Source organism: Nannospalax galili, unplaced genomic scaffold, assembly GCF_000622305.1.
Source record: "Nannospalax galili isolate Female #2095 unplaced genomic scaffold, S.galili_v1.0 scaffold915, whole genome shotgun sequence".
Taxonomy (NCBI): Eukaryota; Metazoa; Chordata; class Mammalia; order Rodentia; family Spalacidae; genus Nannospalax; species Nannospalax galili.
Genome location: NW_008336255.1, coordinates 909,628 through 923,252, shown reverse-complemented (window position 1 = coordinate 923,252; position 13,625 = coordinate 909,628). Strand labels below are relative to the sequence as shown.

The following is a 13,625-nucleotide window of genomic DNA, read 5'->3' as shown; positions in this document are numbered from 1 at the left end:
CAGGGAGTGGGGTCTGGGGGACAAATAAGGACTTTGGGAGGCTGGAGTGCAGCTGGCCAGTATTTTGTATTGGTGTTAATCTTGGGATGAATTGAAATTTTAAAAGTTAAGACCTAATATAATTTCAAAGGTCAAACATTATTTCAGACAGTCCCAGTGGCAAAGACTGGTGGGGAGGGCAGGGAGTGGGGTCTGGGGGACAAATAAGGACTTTGGGAGGCTGGAGTGCAGCTGGCCAGTATTTTGTATTGGTGTTAATCTTGGGATGAATTGAAATTTTAAAAGTTAAGACCTAATATAATTTCAAAGGTCAAACATTATTTCAGACAGTCCCAGTGGCAAAGACTGGTATTTAGGAACGTTGAGACAATTTTTCTTTTTAATATTTACAGACTTGATAAATATCTTAAAGCTGCAGTGGTATCCATTTGATGAACAGGTGTGAGTGTTTCTCAAGTGCGTTTTACAGAGTTGCCTGAGGACTAATCCACACATCCCCAGTGAAGGGAACTGGTTTTCAGAAGTTTTAAGATGTTCATTTGTTTACTTATGTTCAGTTCTATGGGGGATCAGAATGGACAGAGCCGGTTTGTGACTGGGTTGGAGCAGATCTTGGGATCCCTGTCATCATGTGGCTTCCCATTTCCCTTTGTGCTGGTATCATTTGCATGGAGCTTAAACCTAGCTGCCACTCTAGAGATAATCCAACCCAACACTTTCCGTTTTTGGAGAAGAGATGCAAAGTTCAGAGGGGCTAAAGAAAATGGACCAAACTCGTGTAGCCTACTAGTGATGGGTTAGATGCTCAGACCTCTGATTCCTGGGTCAGGAGTTTCTCTTTGTCACTGCAGTAGTTCTGAGCTGCAGAGGAGGTCATCTCACATGGCGGCAGGCACATGCAGATGGCTATTACAAACATGTATTAAACATCTCCAACAGGTAGAAGTGGTCATGATTTTCTTGTGAGCTATGTCAAGGGTGCAAGCAAGCCAACTATATTTGCTAGTGAACAACTCACAGGAGCATTCGGAAGTCTATGGCCCTGACAGCATCTGGGGACTTGTGTAAGGTGTCTGCTTTGAGGAGGTGGTCCCTTGGCTTCCTCTGACTTCTCACAGTTGTCTGTTTAGTCTGAACAGACACCTTTGGCTTACATAGCCATCTGGAGTCCTTTTTTGCTTTGCTGTTATAACTGCTCTGGTGACTTCTCTTATCTCTTCTCCTCCAATCCCGTCACCGTTTCCCCAGCTATCTACCAGGTACCCTGCACTTTGCAAAGGGGACACTGTGGGAGGCAGAGTTGTCAGACCTGGGACTTGTGTATGTTCAAGTTCTGATGAAAATTATTAGTTCTCATTCTCCAGCTACCTGCCTCATAGCCTTCTAATTTAAAAATGTTTACCATGGTTCCTATTTTCCTCCTTTGTCTCTGGAAAATGGTGAACAGAAGTGGAAGGATAAATACTCAGAAAGAGCACTTAGTTCTTCATAGAAAGCTGACTGGCCAAGCCAATGAGATCTAGACCAATCCAGATAGCTACTTTGGTCTATTTTGTATGTTTTTTCCCTCCCCTTCTTTCTTTAAGTATTTGTCGGGTTACAAAGACATAAACTATACTTTTATAAAATCATTGAGCACCAGGCCTGAAGTGACCTTGTAGATCTTAAAATCCAACCATCTGTTTCTTAGTTATAGAAGCAGCTCTTGAGAAAGCTGAGATGTGCAGAGAATTAGTCTCTATGTTATGGAGAATCTGGATGAGTTTTGGGCTTCAGATTCAGATTCTTAAAAGGGAGTAAGTAAAGATTGTCACACATTTTGCTCTCATGCAACTTATAGTCAGGTGACTGCTCTGGATGTTTGTGCATCTTTTTATGTTGTATGTTCATTAAATTTTTTCAGTTTGATATGTTTTTTTTTCATCATTTTGATTCCCCCTCCTCCAACAGCCGATGCTGTGAGAAGAAGAGCTGTGGGAACAGGAATGAGACGCCTTCAGACCCCGTCATCATCGACAGGTAGGGGTAATATGATTTTCAATCTGCTTTGCTTTCTTGACTTCGTAAGTCTCAGCTCTGAGGAGCGATCCCAGGGCATTTGGCTGTAAGTCCGCCTTTGTGTTTTCTACAAGGCATGAATTCCCATTCAGTGAGGATTTCCTCATGCCGTGATGTTTCTTGAAAGAAATCAGGACCTTCCTTTTATTTTTCTTTATTCACATATTTATTTTCTCTTTGGTGTTTTGAGACAAGGTCTTGCTTTGTTGCTCAAGTTGGGCTTGAACTTGTGGTCCTCCTGCCTCATCCTCCCAAGTACTGAGGATGCAGGCTTGTGCTCCGGATCGTCCTTTGAGAAGGTGTATTTACAGATTCATTTGCAGGAGAATTGACTTCATCCTTGTAAAGTGTGTGAATGACGAGGGAGGTGAGGCTGGCAATGCCCCTCTCTGGTCCAATCAGTTTCCCAGAGAAAGCTGTTCGCCCCAAGTTCAGTGGCATGTTTTCCTTAACCATGCTTGCTGACTGCCCCTGGCTTGAAGACTGTCAGCTCAGTAACCATGTAGGGGCTCCTAACAAACTCCTTCTTGCACTCCCTTCCTGCCACACAGGACCACAATCTACCATATTCTACGCTGTGTTCAGAGTGAGAAAGATTCTCTGGGACAAGATGCGAATTCACTGAAAAGCGATTTAGGTGTCCTCAGCTGTCTGTTTTTGTGATTGGAAACAGAACTTACAAACCAACGAAGAAATACCAAATTAACTTCCAGCAATCGCGTAATTTTTTAAGAAACCCCCTATTCCCACCCCTAATTTTTTCTCTTTCGTTAAAAAACGGCATAATTCCCCATTGCTTCTTTCTCTGGGTTTTCATGTTTCTAGCCAGGCCCTGAAATGGATTGGAGAGACCACAGTCTCCAAAGTTGTTATTCCAATATTCCAATGAATTCTCAGTTGGGAGAATGGAACCTTTGGCATTCTTCCCAGAAAAGTCAGCTTGCTTTCTTTATGGAAAATATAGCATAGCCATAGGAACTGAAGAGGCTGGAGTTGCTATCCTGTCCTAGCTCCTGACCTTGGACCGAGGGCTCAGTATCACTCTTCAGCCATGGTAAAATGCCTCCTGTTGTTGGCTGCAGGAGGTTGCTGACCTGCCTGGAAGAGGATGTTAGGCAAGTGGAAAGTGTTTGTTGGATCTGTATGGTACCTTGTCATTTTAGGGGGGTGTTTGCAGTTTCTCTTCTATTTCTGAAAGTGCAAACTTAAATATACATTGTTGGGAGAACTCGCTGGGGTTGTCTATCTTCCTAAGTATGTAGATGAAAAACAGCCCCGGTGGCATGACTTTTATGATTGGTACGGCAGAATTGGCACAAAGACACAGTAACCTTACTGCTAGGCTTTTGTTCCTCTCAAGGCTGCAGTTGTATTCTCCCAGCATGCTCTCTGTTTTAACCAATGCATAGAGTCACGTTCCTCCTTCCCATGATGCCCTTGGGATCCCCTGGGAACTGGAAGCAGATGAGAACAGCCTGGATGCAGTTCTTGTCTTTTTGAGCATGTAGACTGAGCTTACTGATCTTCATCTAGTCGTGTGTGTGTGTGTGTGTGTGTGTGTGTGTTCGTGCATGTGAGTGTGGGTGCACATGTGCCATGGTTCTTGTGTGGAGGACAGAGGACAGCCTTGGGTGTCTGCCCTTGATTTCCACCTTGATCCAAGATAGGATCTCTTGTTCACTTCTGTGTACACTAGGCTAGGCGGTCCACAGCTTCCAGGGGTCTGTCAGCCTCCCACGTTTTGGTAGAAGGCACTGGTATTATAGATGCTTGTGCTACTGAATCTTTTATGTGGGGTCTAGGGATCCAAACTCAGGTCATCAGACTTGTGGGACAAACACTTTACCTACTGAGCTTGCTCCCTAGACCTCATTTAGTCTTTCTAACTAACGTTAGTTCTTCTTTCATGAAGATCCCCTAACTTCATGACTATTACATCTGTTCTTGGGATAAATACCCTGTAAACCAGTTTTAGAAATGTTTACAAACCTGTAAGTACTGGCAGAACTTTGCATCTTATAAATACACATCCTGTTGCTGCTGCTTTGCAGTCACATACTTTACAGAACTCCATGTAACTCATGCCTGTGGACAAAGTTGAGCATGTCCTCAGTAATACATGTTACCAAAGAAGTCAGTCTTGTTTCATTTAAAAAAGAATAAATTATATGTATGTGAGCCCATTTGTGTATGTATGAGTGCAGTGCTCACAGAGGCCAGAAGAGGGTGTAGGCTTTGGTGTTACAGGTAGTTGTGAGCTGCCTGACGTGGGTGCTAGGAACCAAACTCTGGTCCTCTGCAAGTGTGGTACATGCTCTGAACCCCTGAGCAACCTCTCCAGCCCTAGAAAACAATCTTTGCATCTACAGAGAAAAGATTTTTCATGTGTTGTGCTAGAATGCCTTAAATTCTTCTAAAAGAGTAGAATTTGTGTAATTGTGTCTTGGCTGTGTATTATGGAGTTTTATGTGACAGTGGCATTTATTTTTACCACCCTATACATGCTAAAACAGCTGGTGATGTCTCTGTATCATCTGAAATATGTGTTACTTCCGAAATGCTGTTGCTTATCTACACGTGGAAACACAAAGAATGGTGTTGCAAGTTGGTCAATGTCAGGCTTTAAGAGAACTGATTTTATTATAAACACGTGTTTGTTCATCTTTCTTATCGTAGGCCTTTGGTTTGAAGATATTCCCTCACTGGAGCCTTGTTTTACTGCTCTCAAATGTCTGTTGGCATCACCTAGCCTCTTTGTAGAGTGCATGCAGTAAGGCTTCCATTAGTTGTGGGCGAGGGTGGGCCTTGTATCATCCAGAGATTTGGTTGACCTGTGTGTCTGGTCCTTGGGTTCAATGTCTGCCTACTTGAAGGTATCACATTCCCTTATAGAGCACCAAATGGGTACAAAGACATCTATTTCAGATTCCTCTGAGTAAACATAGAGCCCTCTTCTCTGCCCTTGTTCCTATAAAGCCAGTTAATTATCTCCTCCCCCTTCTCACCCAGCCTGACCAGATGCAGTTAATTTACACTATCTTCTCACAGCATAGGCACACCCTACTCTGGCTCAAGGAAAGACTATTTATTCCCTTGGATGTTTGAATGTCTGGGGAGTGGGAAGCTCAAGGGTACTTCTGCAGCTTTTCTCCCTTTTCCAACAACCACTTTCTGTTTTGTTAGTGAACTTAGAGCTGGGATACAAGAGGATTGATACAGGTGTGATTCCCTCTTTATGAACCAGAGACAGATAGTGGAACGGGAAGTGGGCAATTTCACCTCAGCTATGTCTTTGAGACCATCAACAGTAGATCGGAGTTTTTGGTTAGAGTAAGGGTAACATCCTTGCTACCCACAGAAAGGCCTTTGGTTGCAACAAGGCAACTCAGTGTCCCAAGGAGCCTCCATGATCACATTCCAACAGCTTCTCAGTTTCCAACAGCCTGCTTAAAGCAGGGAACATAGCTTTTGTCACCTCCTGCGGCTCCTTCACAGAAAATGTTCAGCTTTTACAAGAGGGGATTCCCCCATCAGGGACCCGGTTCTCCAAATCCCAAGACTTAGCCCCAAATTTGAAGTTGTCTCCTATTGAAGGACTTCCGGCTTAGATTGCTCTAGAAACTCACATCTCTTTTTAAATCTTCGGTTGTGGCCCTCCACATGCTTTTGTGAACTTTTTGGTAATGATACCCTTCTCCAGAAAGCCAGGCCAACACCCAGGCTGGCAGGACTTACAAGCCTCTGCCACAGCAAAAACATGTGTGTGGGGAGGGAGGAAGGCTCATGAAGTTTTAGGAGAAAAATTCACAGAGATTATGTGGAAAAACACAAAACAAAACATAATACAGCTGCGTTACTTATTTTACGTTGCTGACCATATAACTGACAGAAAAAACTTGAAGGTGGAAGGGTGTACTTTGACGTGGGCTTTGAGGGGGTCCAGTCCATCGTGGTGGGGAAGGGATGGCACTGGGCAGTACTGTGGCACAGGCGTGACAGTTGCCTAAGTGACATGGATCAAGACACAGAGAGACTTCAACCAGAAGTAGGTGGAGCTATAACCCTTAAACTCTGTCCCTGTGGCTCTATGTCAGCCAGCTCAGCCAGCGAGGCCCCTCATCTCAAGCTTTCAAAACCTCTCAAAACAGCCCCACCAGCTGGGGACCAAGTGTTTAAATACATGAGCCCATGGGAAAATTTCACATTCAAATCATAACAAATAACAAGACAAAAATTAATGACATATATAAGCTTTTCTATGATCTTCAGCCTAGCTTTGGACTGTGAAGACCTGTGTGGTAAACAGAAATAGCTTCCATTTGTGGTTCAGGGAGAAGCTAACTTGAAGGGTGCCCTTCAAGCTCTGTCTTCTGTCTAGAAATTTCTTTTGGTTGCCCATTGACACTCTGGGGCTGGACATAATCTATAGTCCACAGAAGGGAATTTTAGGATAGTTGACTAACACCCATAGGTGTGTGAGAATTAGATTGGTGTGCTCAGCCTTTTGACATTGTGACAGCATGGTGTCATTCACAAAATTCACACTCACAAACTGTTTATTATTATGTGTTTATTATTATGTATTGGACTGCATTCAGAGCCATGATGGGGCACATGTGGCCCATTGACCTCAAAGTAGACACACTTGTGACTACCTTTCAAAGCCCCCATGAAAATTTGGATGGATACAGAGGGCAAGATTTCCTTTTGAATCTTAAATTTTTTCTAAAAAATTACTTATTTAGTTACTGTGTGCATGTGCACATGCGTTCTTGTGTGTACATGCATGTATGTGTGCCTGTTTGTGTATATATGTATGCTGTGGTTCATATATGGCAGTCAGAGGACAACTTGAGCTACTCAGTTTTCTCCCTTATTATGTAGGTCCTGGGATCAATCTCAGGCTGTCAGGCTTGGTGACAATTGCCTTCACCTTCTGAGTCACCTTGCTGGCCCTAACTTTTGAATCTTTGTAAGAGAAGCCTATGACCTTGTAGGGTCCTCCTTATGAAAACAGCAAGTCCAGCCCATTTCTCACATGTTAAACATCCCTTTTTTTTTTTTTTGCCCGAGGATGTTGTTCTCAGATCTTTCTGAGCTCTTTTCCCTGGAGAATCATTTTCAGTGTTGATGTGTTTTTGTATATTTTCTTTTTCAAGAGGCCAGACAAACAACAGAATGACTATAATCCAAAAATTTCCTCAAAAAATATCTGGAGTTTAATTGCTCACAAGTATTTTTTTGTGATATTTTCTTCCTTTTTATACATTTATTCAATTTGTAAATAAAATATACATATCATGAAATTTACCTTCATTTCCACTGTTGAACTTACAGTTTAGCAGTTTTAAACATAGTCATGACATTTTTTGCATTTATCCATAAAATGCTGTCTAGTCTTTCAAAACGAGAACACTGTACCCATTAGACAACTCCCTGTTCTTCCTTACCCCCATCCCTGGCACCCACCTGTCTCCTTCCTGAACCACATGGGAATGGAATCCTGCACTCTTTGCTGTTCTGTCACAGGCTTATTTCTCTGTGTGCATCTTCACGGTGTCTCTGTGTTGCACCATGCATAAGAATTCCTTTCCTTTACCAAGATGAATAATATTTCATTGTGTATATAAACCATATTTTGTTTATTCTTCTGAGCTATTTTGATCTCTTGGATATTAGAAATAATGCTGCCTTGAACACTGGGGTACAAATATTTCTTGGAATCCCTGCTTTGCATTCTTTTGAGATTCTACTCCAGAGTGGAATTACTGGGCCACATGGTTATTCTGTTTTCTACTTTTTGAGGAGCCAACATACTGCTTTCCACAATGGCTGCAGTCTAGATCCTATCAAGAGCTCACAAACAAGACTTCCAGTTTCCCTACATCCTCACCAATCCTTGTTATGTGTTTATTTTTTGATGGTCACTGCCATAATGGATGTGTTTATTTATTTACTTGTGTGTGTGTGTTGTGTGTTGTGTGTGTGGTATATGTATATGTATGTTCATGTGGAGGCCAGAGATTGACATTGTCTTAGTCAATCATGGTCCACCTTATTTTGTGGTCTAGAACTCACTGATTCAGCTAGACTGGCTTGTCAGCAAGCCCTAGGGATCCTCCTGTCTCTGCTCCCTCAGTGCTGGATTACAGGCACATGCTACATGCTGTGCTTGGATGCTAGGGATCCAAACTGAGGTCCTCATGCGTGCACAGCAACCACTTTATACACTGGGCCATCCCCTGCTCCTATGTACTTTTGAAAGAAGTTTTCTCCTTCTGCCATTCGTTAGGCATCCTTACCAGCTGCTGTCTGCTCTGCTCTAGTTTTCCCATTGATCCTTCCCCCACTTCACAGAACAAACACTTCCTGTCTCTGACAGCTTTGTAGAGTGCTTTCTTCCTGTGAAGCCCAGGCTGGACCCACTTTTCTCTGGCCATTCTTTTCACTCCTGAGTATGTCAGTTACTTCCAGTCTGGTGCCAAGACTGAAGTTGGATAGATACTTTCAAAGAGTCACTGTGAGAATAACATCCTTACTGCACTGTTTCGTGTGTTCCAGAAGATTCTACCCATCCTGGATGCAGCTCGGAGCCCTTTTCCTTAATTTATCCAATGAATCTGTTTAATCCTATTAATCTACTTTTGATTCATAGTGCAGATTCTGCGGCTATCCCACTGTCCCTTTCATCATGGAGTTAGCATTTGGGTCATCCTTGGGCTTGAGCTCTAGATGAGATGTGAGTCTACAAGCTCATCGGATTCCTGTACTCCTAAGCCCCGGAGGCCAGCGTTCAGGCTGTGACCACTCCCCGCCCCCCCCAGCTAGATTAGCATGGTTCTCCTCCAGGAGCAAACATTTATCTAATATTTAATTGGCACTCATTGTGTGCTGGGCATTATGCTAAGCAATTTGTGGCAATTAAATAACCTTAATTCATCTTCAGTGGTTGATAAAAAAATTCTCAATTGTATACAGGAGTAAAAAAATCAGTCTTAAGGAGTTGGATAATTCAGTCAAGGTTGCATGGCCAGTTTCAGTAGTAAAATGAAAATTTACTCAACCAGTAGAAGTTATGGAGAGAAAATATTTTGGTACAGCAGAAGGAGAGACTTCTCAGAATTCATAGCCATTGAAGATAGTAACATGAGCTCTTGATTCCCAAGGACCCTGATGGGGGCAGTGGAGGAGGAGGCAGGGTGGTGGCAGGGCAGGGGGCACTGCTGGCCTCAGCAGAGTGGTGACAGGGTGGGGGGCACTGCTAGCCTCTGTGCTGTGTTATCTGAGATTACCCCTGTGATAGGTTTGGTGCTATCTCAGTCCTCGGTGAGATCACGGCAGCAGAAGGGCCCTGGGTTCCAATCAGGAACTGGGCCTAGTCATCTACTAACAATCCATCTAAAGTTAATGAGGAAAAGAGCTGCTTCTTTGAGCCTCAGTTTCCCTATCTGTAAAACGAAGTGCATTGGATTCATAGGTGATCTTTACATCACTTTCCAAGTCTAATTTATCTATTCCATTTGTGAGCCCATATTTGAATTTCAGGGATGTTAATTCATTATCCTTGATCATCAGTAATGTTTAGGATGATTTCTGTTCTGCTGATTTCTATGTTTTTCTGTGATGACACTGCATCTCCAGAGATGGGGAATGTTGTGTTGTGTGTTGTGAAGAGGCCAAAAACCCTGGTCTTGGGCTATTGGTTGGGTGTATATGTATCAAAATTCCACTCCTCAGAGGGAGTTTAGATTTCCTTAAAAAAAGTATCAATTATCTATCCAATGTGAATACTTTGTTTTTTGTGTATTTTTTTTTGTTTCCCAGGAAAACGCTGTTAGTTTCTTAACCCTTTCAGAGAGCAACAGATAGGAAAAGGGACTCTGTTCCTTCTAATATAAAAGAATGTCCTGTGAGTTGATGAACTTCATTATGATAGATTGAGCCATGGAAGAGGAAAAAAACCCAAATTTCCTTTTAGAAAATGGTTCTTGGGGCCAGAGATGTAGCTTAGTTGGTCCAGTGCTTGCCTAGAATGAAGCCCTCTGTTCTATTTCCCAGCATCACATAAAATTTAGTACAGTGATATCTCGTAATCATCTCAGCACTTGGGAGTGGAAGCAGGAGGATCAGAAATTCAAGGTTATCCTTAGCTACCTAGTAAGTTCAAGGCTAGCCTGGCTTACATGAAGTTCTGTCTCAAAAAAAAAAAAAGGATCCTCTTTTCATTATAAACTAGGAGGTGTCACAAAGTTAGGTTTTTAATTTCTATAACTGGGATAGTCTTGCTATTTTGGTGTGCGTGCTGGGGATGGAACCCTAAATCTCCCACATACCAAGCTCCTGCTGTATCCCTGCACTGCATCCACAACCCCGTAATGTTTTCTTTTCTATTTTTTTTCTTTTTCTTTGTGTGTGTGTGTGTGTGTGTGTGTGTGTGTGTGTGTGTTTTCCCTGTATGTATGTGCATGCAATGCCCTCAGAAGCCAGAAGAGGGAGTTAGATCCCTTGGAACTGCAGTTATGGACAGCTGTTAGCTGCCATATAGGTGCTAAGACTTGAACCTGGGTCCTCTGCAAAAGCAGCCAGTGCTCTTAACTGTGGAGACATCTCTTCAGCTCCTTGTGATAGTTTTTAAGAGCTATGCTGACTTCACTTGGCCCATCAGTCTCCCTAGTCTTGCAGAGTGTTAGTGTTTGATCTGCACCAGTTTAGTCATCTGTAAACAGGCTCACTCCCCAACTCCTTTCTCAGTCATTCCTGGGTTCAGATATTAAACAAATATTTGTGAATTCCTAGCAGTGAGTGATCAGATGAACTACAAGAGGTATGGTTTGTACTGTCATGTAGTGCAAAGCTTCCATAGTCACACAGATAAATACACACTTACAAACTGAAATGTGCTGTGGGGCAAGTAGTTGGCAGATCAATTCTAACTTTTTACATTTTTCATCTCTTTCTCCATAATCCCCTGATTTATTATACTACTCTTGAGTATTTCTTCTTTAAATATTTTTATTTATTTTTATTTTATGTATATGAGTGTATTGCCCTCATGTATGTAAGTGCACCCATGCTGTGCAATGCCTGTGGAAGACAGAAGAGGGTTGCCTGGAGTTGTAGTTACAGATGGTTGTTAGCCACCATGTGGGTGCTGGGAATCGAAACTCAGTCCTCTGCAAGAACAGCCAGTGCTCTTAACTGCTGAGCTGTCCCTCCAGTCCTAGTATTTCTTCTTTTTTAAAAAAATATTTTATTAGTTTTATTTTTATGTGTATGTGTGTAATTGCCTGCATGTAGGTAAGTGCACTCATGTTATACAATGCCTGCAGAGGACAGAAGAGGCTGTCAGATCCCCTGGAACTGGAGTTACAGAGAGTTGTTAGCTGCCATGTGGGTGCTGGATTCGAACCTGGGTCTTCTGCAAGAACAGTCAGTATTCTTATCTGCTGAGCCATCTCTCCAGCCCCTGGTAGTATTTCTTCTTTTATCCCTTCAATAAATCATTTTATCCTGGAATATCCACTGCATGTTCATGGTCAGTGCAATAAATCATTTTATCCTGGAATATCCACTGCATGTTCATGGTCAGTGCAAGTCCTGTTCCTTTTTCAAGACTTAGTTCCAATTCTGCCTCCCCAGAGATATCAGTTCTTGTAACCAATGTCTTTTCACTTGATATTTGTCACATGCTCCTTCTTGATGGGATGTATGGATATCATTTATTGTCTTTTAACCTAGTTGCATTTGCTGTAATTCTCAGCTACACTCTAATTCTTGGATGTCAGATACCATGTGCCACTTAAGACTCAGTTCCAGTATTGACAAAATATTTGGTGCTGTGAGTGATACTGCCTCTCCCTTTGAGTTATTGTGTCAAATACATTAGGGTGCCCACATAATACATGGTACAATAAGTTGTGTGTGTGTGTGTGTGTGTGTGTGTGTGTGTGTGTGATTGGAGATTGAACCTAAGGCTTCACACATGCTAGGAAAATTCTTTGCCACTGAGTTACATCTTTAGCTCTAAATGATTTTTAAAGAAGTATTACATTTATTTATTCAGAGTGTATGTGTGCACATGCCACCCTGTGGAAGTCAGAGAAGAACTTGTGGGAACTGGCTCTCTCCTTCCACCACAAGGGTCGTTAGGCTTGGAAGCACCTTTATCCATGGAACCATCTCACTGGTCCCCTAAATGTTTTTTTTAAAACCTACCAATTTTCATTTGCTGTTTGCCAGTTCATTTAGGGACTTTCTTATAACTGCAAACATTTGACAACTACCAAGCATATTATCCCTACTAGTAGATAACTAAGAAAAAGTTTCAAGAAAATATATCTAAGGTTAGAAAGCAGAATGATTCCTTATTTGTTTAGGAAATACTTGGGAGGACTTTTTTTTTTTTAAATGTTTTATTTATTATTTTTATTTTATGTGTATGAGTGTAACACCTGCATGTATGTAAGTGCACTGTGTTGTGCAATGCCTGGGGAGGTCAGAAGAGGGTATCAGATTCCCCTGGAACTGGAGTTACAGATGGTCGTTAGCCACGATGTGAGGGCTGGAAATTGAATCCGGGCCCTCTGCAAGAGCAGTCAGTGTCCAGCCCCAGGGAAGGACTTCTTATATCATGAACTTTACTGGTTGCCCTTTGGAATAATAAAATTGACCAGAAACAAGGCTCTTCCTTCAAGAATCTATTGTTTAGACACAAAGACAAAGGGCCTTCAGACATGGAGTGGTTCAAAGAGTGCCACCAAGCTGGAGAGTGGAAACGATGCCCACCTCAGCAAGAGGTAGGTGTGGTGAAGGCTGTGACTTGGAGATGCAGAACTGGGTCTGAAGGGCATCCAGGAGAGCAATGAGAAGGAAAAGGGAAGTATTCCCCGAATCTACTCACTGCTCACAACACTGGAAGTGCATGGGTGTGTGAGGAGAGGCAGCAGGGGAAGCTGGGAAGATTGCTTAGACTTAGATGTTGGGGGCTTTATATGTCCACGTGGAAGCCTTAGGAGCAATGCAGGAAATAAGGGACAGTAGTGCTGTTTCAACTTCAAGTTAACATTTCCAAGAAAGAACTTCAAGAGTGGATTGGAAAATGGGGAATGGAAGCACGGGGAGCTGATTATTAGAAAGTTCGCATTTTCCCTGTCAAACACTCCAGCATCAGTCACTGGAGGTGAAAGGCAGTTTTCTTGCCTCTCTGCACTTCACACCCCCTCACCCCCCAAAACACCCACCACTCCTAAGCTTTCACTGATGTTGCCACTTGTCCCCATGAGCATGCATCCTCTTTGTTCACCGAAGCGCCTGTCCCTTGCAAAGAGCTGCTGTTATACCATCTGGCAATCTGTGAATCTTTTAGTAGCCCGGGTGTCTGTGAGAAAGCAGAGACTCTGCGCCTAGCACCCAAGCCATTTGTAAGAAATTCTTTAGAAAAGAGGAGAAAAACCAAACCTGGTTCTCTGCTACTAACCTTGTTTCTTTACAAGGGCTTGCCTAATTCCCCAATGTATTTCCTACTGGGTGTACAGGGCCACTCAGAACAGACAGCATTTCTCTCTCTC

General features: G+C 42.7%; 1 protein-coding gene across 1 annotated transcript in view; it reads left to right on the top strand.

The window, feature by feature from the left end:
- Positions 1-13,625, top strand: part of Ebf2 (EBF transcription factor 2) — a 208,880-nt gene that overhangs the window by 10,688 nt on the left and 184,567 nt on the right. Inside the window, exon 6 of the mRNA XM_008830967.1 lies at positions 1,951-2,019. Coding sequence (XP_008829189.1) covers positions 1,951-2,019 — 69 coding nt within the window. The remainder of the gene's footprint in view (positions 1-1,950; positions 2,020-13,625) is intronic.